The sequence below is a fragment of the Hyperolius riggenbachi genome, chromosome 4 (assembly GCF_040937935.1).
Source record: "Hyperolius riggenbachi isolate aHypRig1 chromosome 4, aHypRig1.pri, whole genome shotgun sequence".
Classification (NCBI taxonomy): Eukaryota; Metazoa; Chordata; class Amphibia; order Anura; family Hyperoliidae; genus Hyperolius; species Hyperolius riggenbachi.
This window is the reverse complement of record NC_090649.1, coordinates 457,397,262-457,422,626: the sequence shown is the minus strand read 5'-3', so window position 1 is coordinate 457,422,626 and position 25,365 is coordinate 457,397,262. Positions and strand designations below refer to the sequence as shown.

Sequence of the window (25,365 nt, the reverse complement as noted above, 5' to 3'; positions counted from 1 at the left end):
CTCTTTCGGTGTGGGTGCAGTAGATAGAAAAGGGAGAGGTTGCTGCAGAGACATAGGGAGAGCTTAGTTAGGCTCTTGTTAGGCTTGTTAGCTTGCTCCTTGATGATACTTATTGTTAAGAAGCACTCCAAAACAGCTCTTTTGAGAGCTAATGTTCTGTTGATGTGTTGTTGTTTTTTTTTGTGTGTGTGTGGCCCACTAACACTTGCATATACATCCCTGTCAGTCGCAGGCAGCTGGCCCTTGCTAATTGCTTTACTGTGCAAGGCCCAGCACATCCTTTTCACTGCACCTGTGTGGGACAGCTGCACATGTGTAATACCAGTCACTGCATACCTGTTCATGTTTACTGCACCTGCGTGACAGCAGCACACAGTGTTATATACCAGTCACTGCACTTGTTCACGGTACCTGTGTGTGTGTGACAGCTGCACATTTGTAATACCAGTCACTGCATACCTGTTCATGTTTACTGCACCTGCATGACAGCAGCACACAGTGTTATATACCAGTCACTGCACCTGTTCACGGTACCTGTGTGTGTGACAGCTGCACATTTGTAATACCAGTCACTGCATACCTGTTCATGTTTACTACACTTGCGTGACAGCAGCACGCAGTGTTATATACCAGTCACTGCACCTGTTCTCGGTACCTGTGTGTGTGACAGCTGCACATTGTATTGATACCAGTCACTACATACCTGTTCAGTGCACCTACGCGACAGCACGCAGTGTTATATTATATACCAGTCACTGCATACCTGTTCATGGTACCTGTGTGTGTGACAGCTGCACATTTGTAATACCAGTCATTGCATACCTGTTTATGTTTACTGCACCTGCATGACAGCAGCACGCAGTGTTATATACCAGTCACTGCACCTGTTCACGGTACCTGTGTGTGTGATAGCTGCATATTTGTAATACCAGTCACTGCATACCTGTTCACGGTACCTGTGTGTGTGACAGCCGCACATTGTATTGATACCAGTCACTGCATACCTGTTCAGTGCACCTATGTGACAGCACGCAGTGTTATATTATATACCAGTCACTGCATACTTGTTCACAGTACCTGTGTGTGTGTGAGCTGCACATTTGTAATACCAGTCACTGCATACCTGTTCAGTGCACCTGCGTGAAAGCACGCAGTGTTATATACCAGTCACTGCATAACTGTTCACTGCACCTGTGTGTGTGACAGCTGCACATTGTATTGATACCAGTCACTGGATATACCTGTTCACTGCACCTGTAGCACTGCATAATGTTATACCAGCAGTCAATGAATACCTTTCATTGCATCTGTCACTGCACATTGTATTATCAGTGCATACCTTTCACTTGAATGGATGGATGGCAGACTTGCCCTCCATAACAGATTCTCGTTAAATGCAAGTGGTGTCATCTCTGGCACACAGCGTTAGGTCAAGGATCCATCTGACCACAGATGCCTGGTCTGCAAAGCACGGTCAGGGCAGGTACATTACTTATACAGCACATTGGGTCCTTGCTTGGATGTGTGGTGGTAGCCGTTTCTCAGGCTCCCACTCCGGACCGGAATCGAACCCTGAATATCCGGCCATTACCCGTGGTCACCATGGTGCAGAAAGTACCAAAGAGAGTTGACCACACAGTTGAATTAATGGCAGACTTGCCCTCCATAACATATTCCCGTTAAAGGATTTCAAGTGTACTCATCATTATACAGGGCCTCGAAAGAGTCCAGTATTGGTATTTTTCGTCACTACCTCCCCGATTCGGGACTTGCGTGCCGTGCCTGCTGCCTTTCTTGGATGTGTGGTGGTAGCCATTTCTAAGGCTCCCACTCCAGACCAGACACGAACCCTGATTCCCCGGCCGTACCCTTTCTTTAACAATGATAGAGAAAGAACCATCGACAGTTTGAGCAGCGATGAACCCCTAGACTACTGGGTGCGCAGGCTTGACCTGTGGCCAGAGCTGTCACAATTTGCCATCCAACTCTGTCTTGCCCTTCCTCAAGCGTCCTGTCAGAAAGGACCTTCAGCGCAGCTGGAGGATTTGTCAGTGAGAAGAGAAGTCGCCTAGGTCAAAAAAAGTGTTCAGTACCTCACCTTTATTAAAATGAATGAGGCATGGATCCCAGAGGGCTATTGCCTGCCCAAAGACTAAGGCAGTCCCCACACACACAGCATCTCTGCCTGCACGCCGTGTGACTGCCTGCCCCAAGACTAAGTCAGTCCCCACACAGCATCTCTGCCTGCAGGCCGCTTGACTGCCTTCTCCGCCACCACCAACAGGGTCTAGGACTCCAGGCAGATTCCTGAATTTTTAAGGCCACTGCTAGCAGCGGCCGCTAACAAAACCAATAACAGTTTTTTTCTGGTGTGTGTACATGCCTGCCTAATTTTTCTGGCTGCACTGCAACTGCAACAACAAAACAAAAGGCATGTACATGTGTCAGTTCCCCTTCGTGATCATTACCTTGCCGCGGTGAAGGGGCTTGCGTATCACAATGAAGCAATGACCGCCTGCTATATGAGTGTGTCGGAGGGGGGGCACCCCCAAGATAATAAGGTCATCGCTTCATTGTGGACAGACCAAATTCCATCAGTTGGACAGTCACTGTTGTTCTGTCATTGAGCTACCTCACCCCGGCGACCATATGGGCTTGAGAACCGCTATCACCTGCACTCTCGCCATGGTGCGCACCAGTCCAGCACAGACGATACTACACAAACAGCTGTTTGCGGTGCGTTACACAGTGAGTTTGGTGTGTCAGTGTGAAGCAGAACTCTAATTACACTCCCTGATTGATGTATACACATGCAAGATGTTTTAAAGCACTTTAGGCCTCCAATTTAGCATACAATGTGATTTCTGCCCTTAAACCGCTGCTGTGCGTCAAATCCTGATTCTACCCCTGGACTTTTGGTGTGTATCCCACTCCGCCATGCCCCCTCCAGGTGTTAGATCCATGAAACATCTTTTCCATCACTTTTGTGGCCAGCATAAATGTTTGTAGTTTTCATAGTTCGCCTCCCTATTGAAGTCTATTGCGGTTCGCGAAGTTCGCCCGAACCCAAACTTTTGCGGAAGTTCGCGTTCGAGGTTCGCAGACCTAAAATCGGAGGTTTGAGCCATCTCTAGTGGAGATTGGTCAGCATTTGAATCAAAGGAGGGAGCCCAATGCCAATTTTGTTAATTGGTGGGTGGCTCAAGCTAACAAAGCTGTCACCGGTGTGCTCCTCCGGACAGGAAGGCAGTGTGCTGTGTTTCTTTTGTTACTTATGATGATACAATGGCAATGGTAAGGAAGGCCACATTCGGCCCACAGGCCTTGTGTTTGACACCTGTGACTTAGAACATACATGTCAAACTCCAGCCCATGGGCCAAAGTGGTTTCCCCACTTTGCATCATGTTTTGCCCAGTCTAGACCACCAGCTATATTGTAGGTAAAGCCCGAGATGACCAGGAAAGCCATATGGGGGAGAGGTAAGGGGAAAGCACACCAGGGAACTGTATAATGGAGGGAGGGGAACCACTAGACACCCAAATACCCAAGCAGCTCAGGGTGACCCAAAACCACTAGGAAAGTATAGGGGACCAAAAGAAACCGAAAAGCCCTCCTACTAAAAAAAACAAAAAAACAATGCTTAGTGTGATTTCCCTTCTTAAAACACTTTTGACAATTCAGATTTAAGTGTGTAACTGTGGTTACCCACAATGCACCTCTACTGAATATGCAAATTATCTCTTTATGCCCACGTAGCCAGGCTTACATCCAGAACCGTTGGTGTATAGCTAGCCTATAGCTTTAATTTTACAGAGCTATATCAACCCCACATGCAGACAGCCTGTTTTGGACTGTTGGTCCTCCTCAGTGCATGGCAGGGGTTGGTGGAAAGATGGGCCCAGCGTCTGCTATTTATTGGGCGCCCAAATTTCTGCTTTGGACGCCCAGAAGCCGATATTTGCATTAGCACCGATGCAGCGCTCAAATCGCCCTTAAGCCACGGGTGCCCAAACTGCCTGCTTCCCACCACCCCCATGATGGCTTCCCCTCCTGTCTCTGATCTGCATTGTTTAGAATTATTGCCTTGTTAATGGGCTCTCATGCGTTGCATGCCTCCCTTACACTCTCTAAAAAAGCCCAATTGTATCTTGTCTTCCAGGGCTCAGAAATGTACCCTGAACAGCTCCAGATGCTCCTGAATGAGGTGGTGATTGCGGGTAAGTCCATAGAACAATTGCTATACTGACTGTATTAGGCTGAACCACATTAAAATCACCAAGGCTTTTTTTCCACCAACAGCTGGAGGCTGTGAATTCACCGCCTGCCAGCTGCTCCCATCCACCAGCCTGGCACTTGCGAGGGCTCGGCACCAGTGGTGGGCAGACCTCCCCATGGAGCATCGTTGCATCAGTTACCATGCTCCGACGTGGCTTTAGACTTTTTTTGTTGCCGGGTAATGTTGCCGCGTGTCCATGTTGTGTCACAGAACCCTTCCATTTGGCTGCATGTAATTGCAGCCATTGATGGCACCTGTGTCTGGCAGCCAGGAGGCTACACTGCCTTCAGTGCCGGGCCGAGGCAAGAGAGGCTCCAGCCTCAGGGCGCAGTGCAGGAGCAGGAGGGGGCGCACCACTCACTCAGCTATCATTCCCCTATTATCTTTGAAGCAGAGAGAAATCAGAAAAAAGGATACAAGACAGTGACTGCAAGCTAGATAACCATTGAGGGCCCTGGGGCACCTATTATTCTCATAGTAATCAGTGTGTGACGGCAGGGGTGGGAGGGATGGAGGGGCGCACTTTGATGTCTTAGCCTTGGGTGCCGGAGGACCTTGTTCCGGCTCTGGGAAGAAGAGAGTGGGGGAAAGTAAGAGAGGAGAGGGGAAGAATGAGAGACAAGAATGGGGAGACTGAGAGACACACACAGGACATATTAAGAGAGAGACAGAGGGAATGGGAGACAATGCAGAAACAAGTGAGAGATACCTGACCAGGATTGCAATATTCAATTTTGCAGTACCATACTGAGATAATACACCTGTCACCAATATAATGCACTGTGGAGGCGAGACTAGGGATAAAGGGGAGAGAGGATATACCGGGTAGAGAGGGAGAGAAAGACATGGGGTATAGCGAGACACACACTTCAGTGAGATAACAGAATAGACGTAATTGTATTTAAAGGAATACTTAAGGCAAAAATAAAAAATGAGTTTTACTCACCCGGGGCATCCCTCAGCCCCCTGAAGCTGGATGGTGCCCTCGCAGCCCCGCTCCCATCGTCCTGTCCCCGACGGCGGCTACTTCCGGGTTCGGCGACAGCCGCCGACAGGCTGGGAACGCGGCTGATTCTCCGCGTTCCCAGCTGCTATATCACCCTCTATGCTGCTATAGCGTATATATATATATATATATACGCTATAGCAGCATAGAGGGTGATATAGCAGCTGCTATATCACCCTCTATGCTGCTATAGCGTATATAGCTATAGCAGCATAGAGGGTGATATAGCAGCTGGGAACGCGGAGAATCAGCCGCGTTCCCAGCCTGTCGGCGGCTGTCGCCGAACCCGGAAGTAGCCGCCGGCGGGAACAGGATGATCGGAGCGGGGCTGCGAGGGCACCATCCAGCTTCAGGGGGCTGAGGGATGCCCCGGGTGAGTAAAACTCATTTTTTATTTTTGCCTTAAGTATTCCTTTAATAGGGCTTTCACATGAGCAGCCTGAGACCAGGAAGGAAGTAGTCAGCTGGCTTATTATCCATCCAGACCTCCCACATTGCTTCGTCTCCTATCACTGCAGTAGTCAGCTGATTTTAAAGAGACTCTGTAACAAAATTTTCATCCTTATTTCTTCTATCCTATAAGTTCCTATGCCTGTTCTAATGTTGTCTGGCTTACTGCAGCCTTTCCTAATTGCACAGTGACTGTATTATCTCTGTTATATGATCTAATCTTCTCTCCTCTGTCAGCTGAGGCTTAAATGTGTGGAATGTGCAGGGCTGCTTGTGATTGGTATAAGCTATACACACCCTCTCCAGGCCCCCGGCAGGCTCTGTATGACTCACACACTCTGCTTATGTGAGCCTATCACAAGCTGGTTAGTTTGTTTGTAAACACTGCCTAAAACTGGCAATTACAAGCCAGGTTTGCAGCAGAGAGTGGCAGAAACAGCACAGAGGGGCCCAGGAGAACATAATTAATAGAATGGTATGCTTTTTATTTTAACAATTTTAGAGTACAGATTCTCTTTAAGCATTGTTAGCTGTATCCACTGGCCTCTGTTGCATATTACGGTAGCCAATGTGAATACAGATAATAATAAGGACAACAAACAATTAAACATGGAGAGCCACCCCTTATTTTCTAAGTGCAACTTAATAATAAGGAGCCAGCAGATTGGTTTCAAACTTCATACGCGACAAAAAAATATTAAACTGCTGTCTCATGCACATATAAATATTTATTCATTGCCTTGGCTGCATCTCTGCAAGATGCAGCCAAGGCAATGAATAAATATTTATATGTGCATGAGACAGCAGTTTAATAATTTTTTGTCGTAAATAATGACAGCTGACATCTCTAATGAAGGGAGAAGTGAAGCCTTCTGCAAGATCCCAACTTCCTTCTTCACTAGCACATAGGAAGGATACAGGCCTGTGCTCATACCTGGCTCTGTGCTCTGTCAAATCCCCCAGAGCTGCTCCATGCTCTGTATACACACTGCTGCTACGTCCAAATTTAACTGTAAGCAGGGAAGAAAGTGCATGCAGCAGCACGGTGCTATGAGCTATAGGATGTTTGTCTCCAGATATTGCACCAGCCCCGGTCTGAGTGGGGATTCTGGGAACCAATTATCGCCCCACCCAAACTTGCCTTTGGGGATTCTAAATTCAGGAGGTGTGAATACAGATTTAAGCCTAGCACATTTCCTTAAAGGGAATTTCCGAGCTGCAAAAAAAGACACCTACTTAACCAGGGCTTTCTCCAGCCCGTAGCAGCCGCTAGGTCCCGCGTCGCAGGTCCGCTCTCAGCCGCCGGCTACCGGTCTCAGACAGTGCAGAAGCCAGGTCGTCCTCTACTGCGTGAGCGCCGCTGTCAATCGCTCGCATGTGGGCTGGAGTGTACTGCGCTAGAGGCTGGAGGAAGCCCAGGGTAAGTAGGTGTCATTTTTATTTTTGCTGCTTGTATATTACCTTTAAGGATTATAAATGAGCAATTCAATGTATTTGTGTGATTGTAGGAACCAGTGTAACAGCTCACTATAGAAAAGAAGATGCATGCATACTGAATTTACATGTGACTTTATCCTCTATAATATGAACTAGTGTCTGTGTTCTATGCATTAACGATACAATTCTTCAGACGTTCAATTGTCCGACTGGATCATTGATTGGAAACGATCATTTGGGCTCACTAACGGAAGGGATGCTTCTATGCAATTCGATCAAATTAATGGAATCAATCTGTTTTTCTGATCGAGTTTATTCATCTGATTGAATTGCATATCAGCTTTCCTTCAATCAGTGAGCCCAAATGATCTTTTCCGATTGTCGGACAATCGACCATCCATAGAATCATATCCTTAATGGCCATCTTTAACGGATTCATTGCTAGTCTAAGTGTATAACTGTGTGATTATTGAATTTGCAGACCAAACCTTAATCGCTGACCGCTCTACGTTCTCCTTGGATTCCTGTCGAGGGATTTTGATGCTGATGGATGTATCCTTGTGATCAGTATTGATCTCTGCAGTTTATTACATCTGGAGGATAATATTTGCAGGATTTTTGTCCTACATACAAATAATGTTGAGCTTCAATTATTTTTTTAAAGACCTTGTAGTTTTTGAAAAAATTAACTTTAAAAAATGTGAAGAAAATGTGTTTTCTAAACTCAGTAAAATTACATTTTGCAGCTGTAAACTTTCATATATACTGGATATTACAACTAGATGCCAGGGAAGCTTCATTGGGAAGGGAGGGGGAAACCACTAGCACAAGGGAGTAGTGATGAGCCGAAATTTTCGAAATTTCGCGTTACTATAATTACGCATGCGAAATTTGCTATTACGATGCGAAATTATGGTAGCGTAATTGCCATTAAAATCGTAATTGAAAATACCGTAAGCGTAATTTTCAACGAGTAATTTCGCGTTTCATTCATAACGTAATTTCGCGTTAAACCATAACGTAATTTCGCGTTAAATCATAACGTAATTTTGCATTTCTTCGTAATTTCGCGAATTTCGTAATTACTTGTTAGCAGGGTTGCTCGCGAATTTTCGCCAAAGGCATTTTCGTCTGCATGGCGAATTTTGATGCGAAATATCACTACATGGCGAATATTATATGCGAAATAGCATTCCGTAACGCGAAAACGACGCGAAAATTAACGCTTACAGTAATATGAACTATCGCGAAATTACGTTATGTAACTACGCTTACAAACGGTTGCATGCAAGGCAAACAAAATTTCGCGATACCCACTGTAATGCGAAAATTACGCGAAAATTACGCTTACGCGGAATTTCGCGAAATCCTTCTTCATTACGATTATGTACTTACGGCCATAATCGTAATTACACTAATTACGCGAAATTTCGCGAAATCGTAATTAAGTCATTACGCTCATCTCTACAAGGGAGACTTTATTGGGGTGAGAGTGGGAGAAACCACTAGATGCCAGGGAAGCTTTATTGGGAAAGGAGGGAGGGGAGAAACCACTAGCACAAGGGGGACTTTATTGGGAAGGGAGGGAGGGGAGAAACCACTAGATGCCAGGGAAGCTTTATTGGGAAGGGAGGGAGGGGAGGAACCACTAGCACAAGGGAGACTTTGTTGGGGTGAGAGTGGGAGAAACCACTAGATGCCAGGGAAGCTTTATTGGGAAGGAAGGAAGAGGAGAAACCACTAGATGCCAGGAAAGCTTTATTAAGAAGGAAGGAAGAGGAGAAACCACTAGATGCCAGGAAAGCTTTAATGGGGAGGGAAACCACTACACACCAGGGAAGTTTATAGGAGGGAGTGCCACATGTAAAATCAGGACGTGGCTACAGGTGTGGCAGGGGTGGGGCTTATTGTCCTTTTTCCTGGCTCCAAAAGCTTAGAGATATGTATAACATATGTAACATGTGTATAGTTATTAAAACAGGAGCATTTTTCCTTGAATGAACCATCCAGCTTAATGCAAATGGCAGGCTGAACCTGCAGGAATTTGGCCGCCTGTGGAAGAGGCTGAACATGTGTAAGGTAAAGGCTGATATGTGCTGGATATGCTGTATATAATCCAGGCTAATCTCTCCTCTAGTGCTGACTTCCTTCTTTAACCTTAACTTCCCATACCTCCGGGTATCTTAAACGCAGGGCCGGATTTACAGCTCAGGAGCCTATAGGCACATAAACTCTTGTGCCCTAAACTCCGCCTCTTAACACAGGCCACACCCCTCAAGCCACACCATCTTTTTATAAGGAAATATAGATATTACCATAGACAAATAGAGAATACTAATAATGTGGATATACTGTGTTTCCAACCAGGTGTAGAATTTACAAGATATAGGCTGATATTACAACACAACATAAAAGTTGTGAGAAATAGTTTCTGATCACAGGCGCATTATAGTTATAAGACAGTGGCGGTAGGCAATATAGATGGTCAATACATTTACAGATTGCAAGTGGACCAATCAAAATCAACTGCAATGGCATGTGATTGGTCCAGATTCATCCTGTTGTTGGAAGACAGGTCAAGGACATCAGGGGAACCCTATACTCCATATCTGTTACCAAGGAGATACGCTGGGTATGCTGCAGAGGAGAGCACGGCATGTCATCGCTGGCATGTCAGACCCTGTGCGTCTTTTGCTGCTCTTAGGGCCTGAGCCCACTAATGCAGTTGCCACGGGCGTAGCAATAGGGGTTGCAGAGGTTGCGACTGCATCGGGGCCCTTGGGCCAGAGGGACTCACTAGGGGCCCTCCCTCAACTGCAGTATTGGCTCTCTATTGGTCCTGTGCTCATAATAATCACTTCTACAGTATAGATACTTTGAATAGTGGTAATCATTAAAGAGAACCAGAGATGAAGCACCCTCTTGTATTTTACCTTATAAATCAGTGGGAACGTGACAGTAAACACCTAATCTGCTCTTTGTTTCATTGTTCTCTGTTTAATCTGACTGTTATCATCTCTGATAAGAATCCCCGACTGAGCACTCAGTCTAGCTTTGCTACGGAAAGATTATAGCTGAGTCTGTCTTCTCTGGTGTCTTTTCAAGCCCAAGCCTGCCCCCTTGTGGCTCTGCTATAATGACTCAGCTATAATTATTCCCTGCAAAGCCAGACTGAATGCTCAGTCCGGGATTCTTATCACAGCTGATAACAGACACTTTTAGCAGTGAGGATGAAACATAGAGCAGGGTAAGTGTTTTCTCTAATGTTCTTACTGATTTATATGGTAAAATACACAAGGGTGCTTCGTCTCTGGTTCCCTTTAAGAAACTGTTCCCCATCCCTTCTTGCACCTCTGACACTGTAGTTGTCATTGGCAGGCTTTGGTGCGCCGTATCAATTGTTATGTACAGAGTGCTTGGGGGGTCCACAGCTCTTTAGCTACGCCACTGGCAGGTGCGTTCGCTTCTGTCCGCTTTTCAGCATCTGTAACATTGATTTTTAACTGAAAAGCAGACACAACTGCGTCAGTGGGCTCAGGCCCTTAATGCTCACTCCACTCACACTCTGCAGAGCGTAGGGGGCACTTTGGGTGGCCAGCGAGCCACCTGTCACAAACAGGCCACCTGTAGGTATGGGTCTGCCGAGCCTATATGTAAATCCGGCCCTACCTGAATTTTCTGACATCTCAAACCTTATTAGAAAACAGAGATGGCCCAAACAGTTTCCCGGCGAACTGCGAACATTTGGCGTGTTCGACCCGCCCCCTATACATCATCATTGAGCTAAACTTTGACCCCTTACCTCACAGTCAGCAGACACATGGCAGCCAATCAGCTAGCACCCCCTCCTGGATCCCCCACCCCCCTATCATAAAGCAGTTGCGGTGGCCAAGTTCTTGTTCCTTACTTGCATTGAAAGCACCCAAAATAGCCCTTTTGAGCGCTAGCACATCGGTCTCCTGTGTTTTTTTTTTTTTTGTGTGTGTGAAACACCACAGTCCACTGACACCCAGAGCTGTGTGCACACTACTGCTGTTGCCTCATTAAGTCACAGAACCACTCCTGTGCATTATTATTTCACTGTATTCTGATAGTACTATTGTATTTCTCTATGTGAGACACTCCACAGCAGTGGTGCTCAGCAGAGCTCGAATATTCGAGCTCTTTTTCAGCTATTCGAGCTCGGTATTCGAGCTCCGAATAGCTGTAGCTATTCGAATGGGCTATTCGAGTACACTCGAATAGCCCATTCACTATTCGAGCTATTCGAGCAAACCGGCGCTATTCGAGCTCGGTACCGAGCCCGAATAGCGTCATAGCCCAGATTGATGTCCTTAGAGCCAATCAGAGGGCTCCCAGGCCCTCTGACGGCAGCCAATCACAGAGGGGGACCCTGGCCAGCCCCTACCCTATAAATAGCGGCCGCCATGTTAGGTTTCTCCGTGCTTGCCTGAGACTTGTACAGAGAGAGAGTTGCTCCTTTGTGCTTTGGCTTAGCAAGAGCTCTATTGTGGTCATTTACCTAGCGTTTTTGCTCACATACACCTCCTATACACACCTATATTGTTGTTAGTTAGTTAGACATTGTATTTTAGTTAGTAGCTTTTGTGTTACATAGAGAGAGACTCAGACAGCTGCTGCACGCTTACAGCTTTAGGCCTCAGGGCCTGCCTGTGTGGGCAGCTGTTCTCTCCTGTCCTCTGTTTTTTTCTCTCATCTATACCAGTATTTCTGCTGTCCTTTACTACTGATTGTATTAGTATTGTAGTTATATACTGTAACTGTACTAGGACACTCACTGTCACTGTTCATAGGCTACTAGCTGCTCCTGCGTGTGTGCACTCACTGTCTGAGTAGTGTGTACACACTACACACACTCTATTTCCTTCTGATAACTGATTGCTTATTGTAATTAGTTAGTTGTACTTACTGTTACTACTTACTGTACTAGGAGTCTAGGACACTCAGTCACTGTTCATAGGCTACTAGCTCCTGCGTGTGTGCACTCACTGTCTGTGTAGTGTGTACACACACTACACACACTCTATTTCCTTCTGATAACTGATTGATTATTGTAATTAGTTAGTTGTACTTACTGTTACTACTTACTCTTACTGTACTAGGAGTCTAGGACACTCAGTCACTGTTCATAGGCTACTAGCTCCTGCGTGTGTGCACTCACTGTCTGTGTACACACACTACACACACTCTATTTCCTTCTGATAACTGATTGATTATTGTAATTAGTTAGTTGTACTTACTGTTACTACTTACTCTTACTGTACTAGGAGTCTAGGACACTCAGTCACTGTTCATAGGCTACTAGCTCCTGCGTGTGTGCACTCACTGTCTGTGTACACACACTACACACACTCTATTTCCTTCTGATAACTGATTGATTATTGTAATTAGTTAGTTGTACTTACTGTTACTACTTACTCTTACTGTACTAGGAGTCTAGGACACTCAGTCACTGTTCATAGGCTACTAGCTCCTGCGTGTGTGCACTCACTGTCTGTGTACACACACTACACACACTCTATTTCCTTCTGATAACTGATTGATTATTGTAATTAGTTAGTTGTACTTACTGTTACCACTTACTCTTACTGTACTAGGAGTCTAGGACACTCAGTCACTGTTCATAGGCTACTAGCTCCTGCGTGTGTGCACTCACTGTCTGTGTACACACACTACACACACTCTATTTCCTTCTGATAACTGATTGATTATTGTAATTAGTTAGTTGTACTTACTGTTACTACTTACTCTTACTGTACTAGGAGTCTAGGACACTCAGTCACTGTTCATAGGCTACTAGCTCCTGCGTGTGTGCACTCACTGTCTGTGTACACACACTACACACACTCTATTTCCTTCTGATAACTGATTGATTATTGTAATTAGTTAGTTGTACTTACTGACTGTTACTACTTACTTACTGTACTAGGGACACACACTCAGTCACTGTTCATAGGCTAGCTCCTGCGCGTGTTTGCGCGTGCGTGCACTCACTGTCTGTAGTGTACACACACTAAATTTACTTGTGATTACTACTGATTATTGTAACTGCTAGTTGTACTTCCTGACTGTTACTACTTACTTACTGTACTAGGGACACTCACTCAGTCACCTCACCCACCAACCCACTCCATTAAAGTACCCCACTTTTCACCCGCCCTTTTAAAAAACTTTTGTCTATACGCCCAAAACATCGAAGATGTCTGGAAGTGGCAGCCAGCGCGGTTTGGGCAAGGGGAAGGGCAGCAAGGGAATCAGGAGGAGAGGGAGCAGCATTGTGGCAGGCCGCGGCCGCGCCACCATGCACAGTTCCGCAGCAGCAGCAGCAGCGTCAGTGGCTAACATTCCTCCCATAGCCACTGGCCGTGGACGCCTTGGGCGCCGCCCAGCAGGAGCATCTGCAACTCACGCTGCAGAGACACAGCAGCAGCAGCGTGTAGCACCTGCTCCGATTTTCCTCCAGCCGGGTCGGAAACGTCCCATTGAGGAAAAGCATGCAGACACTGTGGTGCAACTGATGACGGAGGATGAGCAGCCCGCCATCAGCTCTGCATCCGAGGCCTCCACCCTCACCACCACCACCACCACCACCCCTGTTCGCAGCAGCCGCCCAGCAGGGCCTGGGGAGGAGGCCAGTTCACCGTCAGTCGCCGACCTGTCACTCAGCAGTCTTTTTACCCCAGGCACCATCAGGGTATTGTCTGCTGTTGTTGGCGATTTTGAGGAGGAGATGCTGATGGGCACTTTGGGGGATGAGGGATTGGACAGCAAGACTGTGGCGACAGTCAAGCAGCCCATCCATGCATCAGGAGAGGAGTTTGGGTGGTCATCATCCCAGCAGGACATGTTTCAGGAGGGGGAGGATGATGATGACCCGGTGACAGACAGAGACTGGGTGCCACCACCTCCAGGGGATGTCGTCCTCAGCAGCTCTGAGGAGGAGGAGGAGGATGCTCTTGTGGGCCTTGCAAGGAGGCGCATCATTGCAAGCATTGGCAGCAGTAGGCAGGTCCCACAGCCTGCTGGTGTCTCAGGCTCAGCAGCAGCAGCATCTGCCAGTACCACCACCAGCCGCACCCAAGCCCCCCCCCCCAACCACCACAGGGAGACAGGCAGCAGCGCTTCCATGCCGTAGGGGGATGTTTCTGTCACCAATCTGGCGATATTTCACCATGCCCACTGTGTACAGCAAGTACGCCACTTGCAACCACTGTCAGCGGAAGTTGAGCAGAGGTGCAGACCCCTTAAAGTTCAGCACCAGCTCGCTCATCAACCACCTTGCTGCGAAACATTTCCACCAGTATGAGGAGTTCCAGAGGCTGAAGGCATCTGGTGCTGGCAGTGGCACCACACCCATCACTGCACAGCCTTCAGCAGCAGCAGCAACAGCAGCCACCCGCCCTCCTGCTCCTCCAGCAGCACCAGCAGGAGTGCGGAAACGCACTGCTCCTCCCCCCTCTGCAACTCCTCCCACCGACACTGAGGCCTGTTCTGGCAGCCAGTCCTCAGTGGCCTCCTCTGCTGTGTCTGCTGATTCCCGTGCCAGCAAAAGGCCACGCCAGAGCCTTTTGAGCGAGTCCTTCCAGGGGGTGGTTAGGGCTCTGCCTCCCAGCAGCCGTCGCGTGCGGCAGCTGAACGGCTTGCTGGCACGGGCCATGTGCTCCCAACTCCTGCCGTACACGCTCGTGCAGGAGGGGAGCGACATTCGTGCGCTGCTTGCTTGCGCAGCCCCAGACTGGCAGCTCCCCAGCAGACACTTTTTCTCCCGCAAGGCCATTCCTGCACTGCACCGCTTTGTGATGGCCAATGTGGAGCGAGGGCTGGAGCACGCGGTTGGTGAAAGGGTCCACGTCACCATGGACTCCTGGAGCAGCCGCTTCGGGACAGGCCGCTACCTGTCCTTCACTGTCCACTGGGTCAGCTTGGTGGAAGGGGGTGAGGATGGGAGAGCAGCAGCGGGCACAGCAGCAGCAGCAACACAGTGGGTGGTGCCACCCCGCAGGGTCAGGGGAACTGCAGCAGGTTCCTCCGTTCCTCTGCCATCCTCCGGCACACCTGGCCAAACCCCCCGCCTCAGCAGCAGCGTGAAGGCCCGCCACTGCCAAGCGCTGCTGCACTTGGTCAGCCTTGGGAAGACCAAGCTGACGGCAACCCATGTGTTGGCCAAACTCCAGGAGCAGGAGAGGATTTGGCTGACCCCCAGAGGCCTCAGAGTCGGAGAGGTGGTGGCCGACAATGGGGCCAATCTGGTTGCCGCAATAGACAGGGGAAACCTGACCCACATCCCCTGTCTTGCCCACGTGCTGAACCTGGTGGTGCAAAAGTTCTTGCGCACCTACCAGGGGATGGGCGAACTGCTGGAAACGGCAAGGAACGTTGTGCGTCACTTCCGGCGCTCGGCTGCAGCCTGTGCGAGCCTGGAAGACGTGCAAAAGGAGCTGGAGCTGCCACGCCATCGGCTGATCCTTGACGTTCCGACTCGCTGGAACTCCACCCTGGCGATGTTGGAGCGTCTGGTTGAACAGAAGCACGCTGTCAAGCAGTACCTTGCCCTGGCCACTGTTTCCGCCGCTCAGAGAAGGGACAAGACCAGCAACATCCCGTCCATCGTCCCCGATGATGACTGGAGGCACATGCAGCAGGTGTGCTTAGTGCTGGCTCCCTTTCTGCAGGCCACTAACATGGTGAGCAGGGACCATGCTATGGTCTGCGAGTGGGTGCCCCTGGTTTGTCTGCTGAACAGGGCCCTCGATGCTTTGCTGGAACAGGGAGCGGCAGCCTTGGACCAGCAGGAGCGGCAAGCAGCTGCACAGCCCACCTCTGAGGGGGAGGAGGAGGAGGACTTGGTGGAGGTCCCTGACCTTGCTGCTGATGAGGGGGAGCAGCACAGTGCAGCTGAGTTGGTGCGGGGGTGGAGAGAGGATGAAGCTGACGAGGCAGAGGAGGAGGAGGAGGATGAGGACAGCAGCACTGCCGTCGATGTGCCAGCAGACGTGGCCCGCCTCTTCCCAATGGCAGCGCACATGCTGAGGTGCCTGCGCAGGGACCCCAGGGTGATCCAGATGAAGCAGAGGGAGGACATCTGGATCAGCATGATGTTGGACCCACGCCTCAAGGGGAAGTTGAGCCAGTTCCTGTCGCCTGCAGGAGGAGACCCAGCGCAACAAATGAGGAGCTTGCAGCAGGCCCTTGTTGAGCGCTTGGAGGAAGCCTTCCCCCAGCCTTCCACCCCCACTGTCCAGCAGCCAGCACAGAGGCAGCAGCAGGTGCCTGCATCCAGCAGCAAGCGCCCCACAGACCTGCTGTCTCTCAGCCACGAGCTCTACAGGACTGTAGAGGCTCCGGCAGCAGTGACTAGAGAGGAGGTGCATGCAGCAGCATCCTCCTCCGGTCACAGCCAGCGCCTGACCCGCATGGTGGCTGACTACATGGGGTCCTACAGCGGGCTTGACAGCGATGCCCCTGTTGATCCCATGGAGTATTGGGTCAAGCGCCTGGAGATCTGGAGCGAGCTGGCGCAGTACGCCCTGGAAGTGCTGTCCTGCCCCCCTTCCAGCGTGCTGTCCGAGCGCTGCTTCAGTGCAGCTGGTGGCGTGGTCACTGAGAAACGCTCACGTCTGTCTCACAAGTCTGTGGACAGACTGACGTTTCTCAAGATGAACCAGGCGTGGGTGGAAGGCGAGTTCCTGGCCCCTGTTGTCGGCGAGAGGGGGACATGAACTGGCTGCCGGAACTTAGAACCATGGTTAATGTGCCTTACCACCCTTTACCACCTCCTGGCTCCTGCTCACTAAGCCAGCCTGGTTCACTTTGACTATTACGTCGCCTGCAGCCACACATTTTACACCTACAGTGGGCTGCTGTGTACTGCCCTTCTGCTGTCTGTCTGTGTTTCCCACTGCCAGGGTACACAGAATTACCTTCTGCTGCCACTCTGCCACCAGCTATTACGTCAAACAATAGCTATATTGGTTGTAAAACCAAAACTAAAAAAACCATTAAAAAAAAAAAGGTTTAATTTTTCTGAGGTGCCCGGGTTGAAAACTGTGTTGTCCCAGTTGTGTATTGGACACGATGTGGGCTGCACGACCGCTGTCTGGGACCTCCTGTTGTGTTTATTTACAGCCCTGGTATCACCGCTAGGTACCAGGGCTATTATGTCACGCTGCCTACCTGCTGCCACACTCACACTGCTCCTCCTCCATTCCTCCTCCTGCTGCTGCTGCTGTCTGTCTGTGTTTCCCACTGCCAGGGTACACAGAATTACCTTCTGCTGCCACTCTGCCACCAGCTATTACGTCAAACAATAGCTATATTGGTTGTAAAACCAAAACTAAAAAAACCATTAAAAAAAAAAAAGGTTTAATTTTTCTGAGGTGCCCGGGTTGAAAACTGTGTTGTCCCAGTTGTGTATTGGACACGATGTGGGCTGCACGACCGCTGTCTGGGACCTCCTGTTGTGTTTATTTACAGCCCTGGTATCACCGCTAGGTACCAGGGCTATTATGTCACGCTGCCTACCTGCTGCCACACTCACACTGCTCCTCCTCCATTCCTCCTCCTGCTGCTGCTGCTGTCTGTCTGTGTTTCCCACTGCCAGGGTACACAGAATTACCTTCTGCTGCCACTCTGCCACCAGCTATTACGTCAAACAATAGCTATATTGGTTGTAAAACCAAAACTAAAAAAACCATTAAAAAAAAAAAGGTTTAATTTTTCTGAGGTGCCCGCGTTGAAAACTGTGTTGTCCCAGTTGTGTATTGGACACGATGTGGGCTGCACGACCGCTGTCTGGGACCTCCTGTTGTGTTTATTTACAGCCCTGGTATCACCGCTAGGTACCAGGGCTATTATGTCACGCTGCCTACCTGCTGCCACACTCACACTGCTCCTCCTCCATTCCTCCTCCTGCTGCTGCTGCTGTCTGTCTGTGTTTCCCACTGCCAGGGTACACAGAATTACCTTCTTCTGCCACTCTGCCACCAGCTATTACGTCAAACAATAGCTATATTGGTTGTAAAACCAAAACTAAAAAAACCATTAAAAAAAAAAAGGTTTAATTTTTCTGAGGTGCCCGGGTTGAAAACTGTGTTGTCCCAGTTGTGTATTGGACACAATGTGGGCTGCACGACCGCTGTCTGGGACCTCCTGTTGTGTTTATTTACAGCCCTGGTATCACCGCTAGGTACCAGGGCTATTATGTCACGCTGCCTACCTGCTGCCACACTCACACTGCTCCTCCTCCATTCCTCCTCCTGCTGCTGCTGCTGTCTGTCTGTGTTTCCCACTGCCAGGGTACACAGAATTACCTTCTGCTGCCACTCTGCCACCAGCTATTACGTCAAACAATAGCTATATTGGTTGTAAAACCAAAACTAAAAAAACCATTAAAAAAAAAAAAGGTTTAATTTTTCTGAGGTGCCCGGGTTGAAAACTGTGTTGTCCCAGTTGTGTATTGGACACGATGTGGGCTGCACGACCGCTGTCTGGGACCTCCTGTTGTGTTTATTTACAGCCCTGGTATCACCGCTAGGTACCAGGGCTATTATGTCACGCTGCCTACCTGCTGCCACACTCACACTGCTCCTCCTCCATTCCTCCTCCTGCTGCTGCTGCTGTCTGTCTGTGTTTCCCACTGCCAGGGTACACAGAATTACCTTCTGCTGCCACTCTGCCACCAGCTATTACGTCAAACAATAGCTATATTGGTTGTAAAACCAAAACTAAAAAAACCATTAAAAAAAAAAAAAAAAAAAAGGTTTAATTTTTCTGAGGTGCCCGGGTTGAAAACTGTGTTGTCCCAGTTGTGTATTGGACACGATGTGGGCTGCACGACCGCTGTCTGGGACCTCCTGTTGTGTTTATTTACAGCCCTGGTATCACCGCTAGGTACCAGGGCTATTATGTCACGCTGCCTACCTGCTGCCACACTCACACTGCTCCTCCTCCATTCCTCCTCCTGCTGCTGCTGCTGTCTGTCTGTGTTTCCCACTGCCAGGGTACACAGAATTACCTTCTGCTGCCACTCTGCCACCAGCTATTACGTCAAACAATAGCTATATTGGTTGTAAAACCAAAACTAAAAAAACCATTAAAAAAAAAAAAGGTTTAATTTTTCTGAGGTGCCCGGGTTGAAAACTGTGTTGTCCCAGTTGTGTATTGGACACGATGTGGGCTGCACGACCGCTGTCTGGGACCTCCTGTTGTGTTTATTTACAGCCCTGGTATCACCGCTAGGTACCAGGGCTATTATGTCACGCTGCCTACCTGCTGCCACACTCACACTGCTCCTCCTCCATTCCTCCTCCTGCTGCTGCTGCTGTCTGTCTGTGTTTCCCACTGCCAGGGTACACAGAATTACCTTCTGCTGCCACTCTGCCACCAGCTATTACGTCAAACAATAGCTATATTGGTTGTAAAACCAAAACTAAAAAAACCATTAAAAAAAAAAGGTTTAATTTTTCTGAGGTGCCCGGGTTGAAAACTGTGTTGTCCCAGTTGTGTATTGGACACGATGTGGGCTGCACGACCGCTGTCTGGGACCTCCTGTTGTGTTTATTTACAGCCCTGGTATCACCGCTAGGTACCAGGGCTATTATGTCACGCTGCCTACCTGCTGCCACACTCACACTGCTCCTCCTCCATTCCTCCTCCTGCTGCTGCTGCTGTCTGTCTGTGTTTCCCACTGCCAGGGTACACAGAATTACCTTCTGCTGCCACTCTGCCACCAGCTATTACGTCAAACAATAGCTATATTGGTTGTAAAACCAAAACTAAAAAAACCATTAAAAAAAAAAGGTTTAATTTTTCTGAGGTGCCCGGGTTGAAAACTGTGTTGTCCCAGTTGTGCATTGGACACGATGTGGGCTGCACGACCGCTGTCTGGGACCTCCTGTTGTGTTTATTTACAGCCCTGGTATCACCGCTAGGTACCAGGGCTATTATGTCACGCTGCCTACCTGCTGCCACACTCACACTGCTCCTCCTCCATTCCTCCTCCTGCTGCTGCTGCTGTCTGTCTGTGTTTCCCACTGCCAGGGTACACAGAATTACCTTCTTCTGCCACTCTGCCACCAGCTATTACGTCAAACAATAGCTATATTGGTTGTAAAACCAAAACTAAAAAAACCATTAAAAAAAAAAGGTTTAATTTTTCTGAGGTGCCCGGGTTGAAAACTGTGTTGTCCCAGTTGTGTATTGGACACGATGTGGGCTGCACGACCGCTGTCTGGGACCTCCTGTTGTGTTTATTTACAGCCCTGGTATCACCGCTAGGTACCAGGGCTATTATGTCACGCTGCCTACCTGCTGCCACACTCACACTGCTCCTCCTCCATTCCTCCTCCTGCTGCTTCTGCTGTCTGTCTGTGTTTCCCACTGCCAGGGTACACAGAATTACCTTCTGCTGCCACTCTGCCACCAGCTATTACGTCAAACAATAGCTATATTGGTTGTAAAACCAAAACTAAAAAAACCATTAAAAAAAAAAAAGGTTTAATTTTTCTGAGGTGCCCGGGTTGAAAACTGTGTTGTCCCAGTTGTGTATTGGACACAATGTGGGCTGCACGACCGCTGTCTGGGACCTCCTGTTGTGTTTATTTACAGCCCTGGTATCACCGCTAGGTACCAGGGCTATTATGTCACGCTGCCTACCTGCTGCCACACTCACACTGCTCCTCCTCCATTCCTCCTCCTGCTGCTGCTGCTGTCTGTCTGTGTTTCCCACTGCCAGGGTACACAGAATTACCTTCTGCTGCCACTCTGCCACCAGCTATTACGTCAAACAATAGCTATATTGGTTGTAAAACCAAAACTAAAAAAACCATTAAAAAAAAAAAAGGTTTAATTTTTCTGAGGTGCCCGGGTTGAAAACTGTGTTGTCCCAGTTGTGTATTGGACACGATGTGGGCTGCACGACCGCTGTCTGGGACCTCCTGTTGTGTTTATTTACAGCCCTGGTATCACCGCTAGGTACCAGGGCTATTATGTCACGCTGCCTACCTGCTGCCACACTCACACTGCTCCTCCTCCATTCCTCCTCCTGCTGCTGCTGCTGTCTGTCTGTGTTTCCCACTGCCAGGGTACACAGAATTACCTTCTGCTGCCACTATGCCACCAGCTATTACGTCAAATAATAGCTATATCTGTGTAATTGGTTGTAAAACCAAAACCAAAAAACCATTAAAAAAAAAAGGTTTAATTTTTCTGAGGTGCCCGGGTTGAAAACTGTGTTGTCCCAGTTGTGTATTGGACACGATGTGGGCTGCACGACCGCTGTCTGGGACCTCCTGTTGTGTTTATTTACAGCCCTGGTATCACCGCTAGGTACCAGGGCTATTATGTCACGCTGCCTGCCTCATTGACTGCCTGCTGCCACACACTCATCCTCCTTCTCCTGCTGCTGAATTTACCTCCTGCTGTCTGTGTGTTTCCACTGCCAGGGAGCACATACAATGGCGCTTCCAACATGCGTGCGCCCACCAGCTATTTGTTACGCTCAAAAATAGCTGCATTTCTTTAAAGAAAAAATGGAAAGAGAAATAAGTGAGGAAGAAGAAGACGATATAGAAAAAGGAGAAGAAGAAGAAGAAGATGAAGAAGATGAAGAAGAAGATGAAGAAGATGAAGAAGAAGATGAAGAAGAAGATGTAGAAGAAGATGAAGAAGAAGATGAAGAAGAAGATGAAGAAGAAGATGAAGAAGAAGATGAAGAAGAAGATGAAGAAGAAGATGAAGAAGAAGATGATGATGAAGAAGAAGATGATGAAGAAGAAGAAGATGAAGAAGAAGAAGATGAAGAAGATGATGAAGAAGATGAAGAAGAAGAAGATGAAGAAGATGAAGAAGATGAAGAAGAAGAAGATGAAGAAGATGAAGAAGAAGAAGAAGATGAAGAAGATGAAGAAGAAGAAGAAGATGAAGAAGAAGAAGATGAAGAAGATGATGAAGAAGAAGAAGATGAAGAAGATGAAGAAGAAGAAGAAGATGAAGAAGAAGAAGATGAAGAAGATGATGAAGAAGAAGAAGAAGAAGATGAAGAAGATGAAGAAGAAGAAGAAGAAGATGAAGAAGATGAAGAAGAAGATGAAGAAGATGAAGAAGAAGAAGATGAAGATTAGAAGATAAAGAAGAAGAAGATGAAGAAGAAGAAAAAGAAGAAGACAATATAGAAGAAGAAGAAGAAGATATAGAAGAAGATATAGAAGAAGAAGATATAGAAGATAAAGAAGAAGAAGAAGAAGAAGTATATACAGTACTGAACAAAATTCTGGACACAACTTCTCTTTCCACCTTTTTTTTTTTTAAAGGAACATCCCCACATAATCACTTGCTGTTGTTACTTGGAAAAAAAGACGTTTCTTGCATCATTCACCCTCAAAACAAGTGTTGGAAGCTATTTAAGGCCAATTCGAATAGTCAGCTCGAATAATGAGCTCGAATACCGACTCGAATAGTCAGCTCGAAGTTCGAGGTCGAATCGAATAGTAAAAATTATTCGACTCGAATATTCGACTGACCTCGAATAATTTACTATTCGAATTCGACCAAACTCGAATTTTAAAAAGGGGTATTTGAGCACCACTACTCCACAGCCCACTGACACCCATAGCTGTGCATAATGTGATTTCTGCCCTTTAGGGATTAAAACCAAACTTTGCATCAACTCCGTCATTTTTGGCAGCACTTTTAGCATGGATTCCCCTCTGCCACGCCCCTATCCTGGTGTTAGACACCTTGAAACAACTTTTCCATCACTTTTGTGGCCAGAAACAGTCTTTGTAGGTTTTAAAATCCACCTGCCCATTGAAGTCTATGGAGATTTGTCGGAAGTTGGCGGTCGCCGTCGTGAACGTAAAATTTGATGTTTACGACAACTCTATTAGTAAAATGCCTTTTAGGCACTAGCAAGCAAGAAAGTACTTGTAATAATCCTGTCAGTACTTTTTCACCTACATTTTGGTAATTTCTTAATGGCAGAGTGCTAAACAGTAATTATAAACAGTAAATTAAAAAGTATCCCCTAGGAGAAAACGTGAATTGAATGAGGGTAGTAGAGTTTACTGCTTACCTACCCCCTTCCATCCCCCCTCCCCCCAGTTACTATAACTGTGTAGCAGCTTTTCTTTTAAATTATATCTCGCGGCCCCCTTCCCCCTGTAGCAATGCATTACCTATCCCACCTTTTGCCACAATGAGGCTGTCCACCACTGTCCTCTCTCCTCTCTATGTCTGGCAGGGGGACCTTACATTTTGTATCGCCTAACCAGAGGCTGGATCTATTTACCGTACTTAGCTGTTTATGTATAGACTTATTATCAGGAGGAAGTGACATCACAATGCACTTCCTGTATGGCCAGGTGACCCTCAAGAAAATTGGGTGGTGTGGAACCCCTGCCTTGGGTTAGGCTGGGCACCATACATTGCTGGCAAGCTGTCATAAAGGTAAGAATGCGTAGTATCCCTCTTTTGGAGGGACAGTCCCTCTTTGGGAAACAAATGCTTCTGTCCCTCTTCTCCCTCATTTGTCCCTCTTTAAAGAGAACCAGAGACGAAGCACCCTCATGTATTTTACCTTATAAATCAGTGGGAACATGACAGTAAACACCTAATCTGCTCTTTGTTTCATTGTTCTCTGTTTAATCTGACTGTTATCATCTCTGGTAAGAATCCCCGACTGAGCACTCAGTCTAGCTTTGCTACAGAAAGATTATAGCTGAGTCTGTCTTCTCTGGTGTATTTTCAAGCCCAAGCCTGCCCCCTTGTGGCTCTGCTATAATGACTCAGCTATACTTATTCTCTGCAAAGCCAGACTGAATGCTCAGTCCGGGACTCTTATCACAGCTGATAACAGACACTTTTAGCAGTGAGGATGAAACGGAGAGCAGGGTAGGTGTTTTCTCTAATGTTCTTACTGATATATATGGTAAAATACATGAGGGTGCTTCATCTCTGGTTCACTTTAAAGACTGATGTACAGATCTGTGTTAATATATGTATTTTTCTCAGAAAAAAAAATGTGTTTAACGGACTCTAAACTTTATTCCCATCAATTAAATTGTTATATATTTATTTTCAAATGTTAAAAACGAATGATGAATGATAGAGAGGACCAGGGTGGTTTGAATGATAAAACTACATATTTTAATTCTGAATTCTTTGTGATATGCATTGCATGGGGTGTGGTGGGGGCGTGATGTGACAGGGGTGTGTCTTAAAGTGTCCTACTTATCTCAAAAAGTTGGAAAATATGATAATGTGTAAAGCCTTTTCTTTCATACGCTATGGACAGACTTTGGGGATTTGTTAGAAAAAGTGTAAAATCACTTTAAAACCAATAGACAGATGTGATAATATTAATATCAGTAATGACAATGATAATGTGCTTTTCCCAGGCAATCTTCCGGTCCATCGATGTAAACCAAACAGGATATATTGATCGGTACGGTCTTAGTCAAGCCATTGAGGAAGTTGGTATGTTTCCTTTACTTCAGTCCACATAATTTTTTTTCTCTTTTTCATCCTCACAAAAAGATGGTCCCCCATTCCCCAACCTCCCCCCAAATACTAATATATAAAAGTCCACTGCACGCCAGTACAAGCTTCCAGTGTCCATGCCAACCTCACCCCTCAGACCACACCCCCTTCCCATAGGGAACAATAGGAAGGAGATTTTTGGCAAGCCAACTCTGAACTTTCTCACAGTGCTTTTTAGCACATTCTACAATCACAACTGGTGAAGCGTCATACCCCATAGGACAGAACAGAAGTAGCTAAACCCCCTTCCACAGGGAACTAGGATGTGCCACACCTAATCCCATCCCGACTGCACAGCTATCCATCACCTAACCCCTCCCCTGCAGGGGTGCTCGGATACCCCTTTTCAAAATCCGGGTTGACATGGATCCGGATACCCAGATATCCGGATCCTGATTGGATATCCGGATTTAGGCATTTTGGTATCCGACCCAGATCGGATATCCCACCGCACTATTCGGGATACCCGGGCAAATTCGGATATCTTGATAAAGAACCCGGAAGTGCCCTTTAAATTGCTTTAAAAATGTTTTTTAGGGTCAATGAGGCATGTAGCATCATTATTTTTTAAAGGGGAACACTTATTGATGATGTGGGGACTTAAAATCCCCCCCCCCCCCCAAAAAAAGGGCTGTCAAT

The 25,365-nt window shown here is 47.5% G+C and overlaps 1 protein-coding gene across 14 annotated transcripts in view; it reads left to right on the top strand.

The window, feature by feature from the left end:
* LOC137504402 (calpain-13-like) overlaps window positions 1-25,365 on the top strand; it is a 232,546-nt gene that overhangs the window by 196,253 nt on the left and 10,928 nt on the right. For all 14 annotated transcript variants that reach the window (XM_068232775.1, XM_068232776.1, XM_068232777.1 and 11 more), the window contains 4 exons: window positions 4,161-4,218; window positions 7,652-7,722; window positions 9,181-9,249; window positions 24,585-24,663. In XM_068232775.1, coding sequence (XP_068088876.1) covers window positions 4,161-4,218; window positions 7,652-7,722; window positions 9,181-9,249; window positions 24,585-24,663 — 277 coding nt within the window. The remainder of the gene's footprint in view (window positions 1-4,160; window positions 4,219-7,651; window positions 7,723-9,180; window positions 9,250-24,584; window positions 24,664-25,365) is intronic.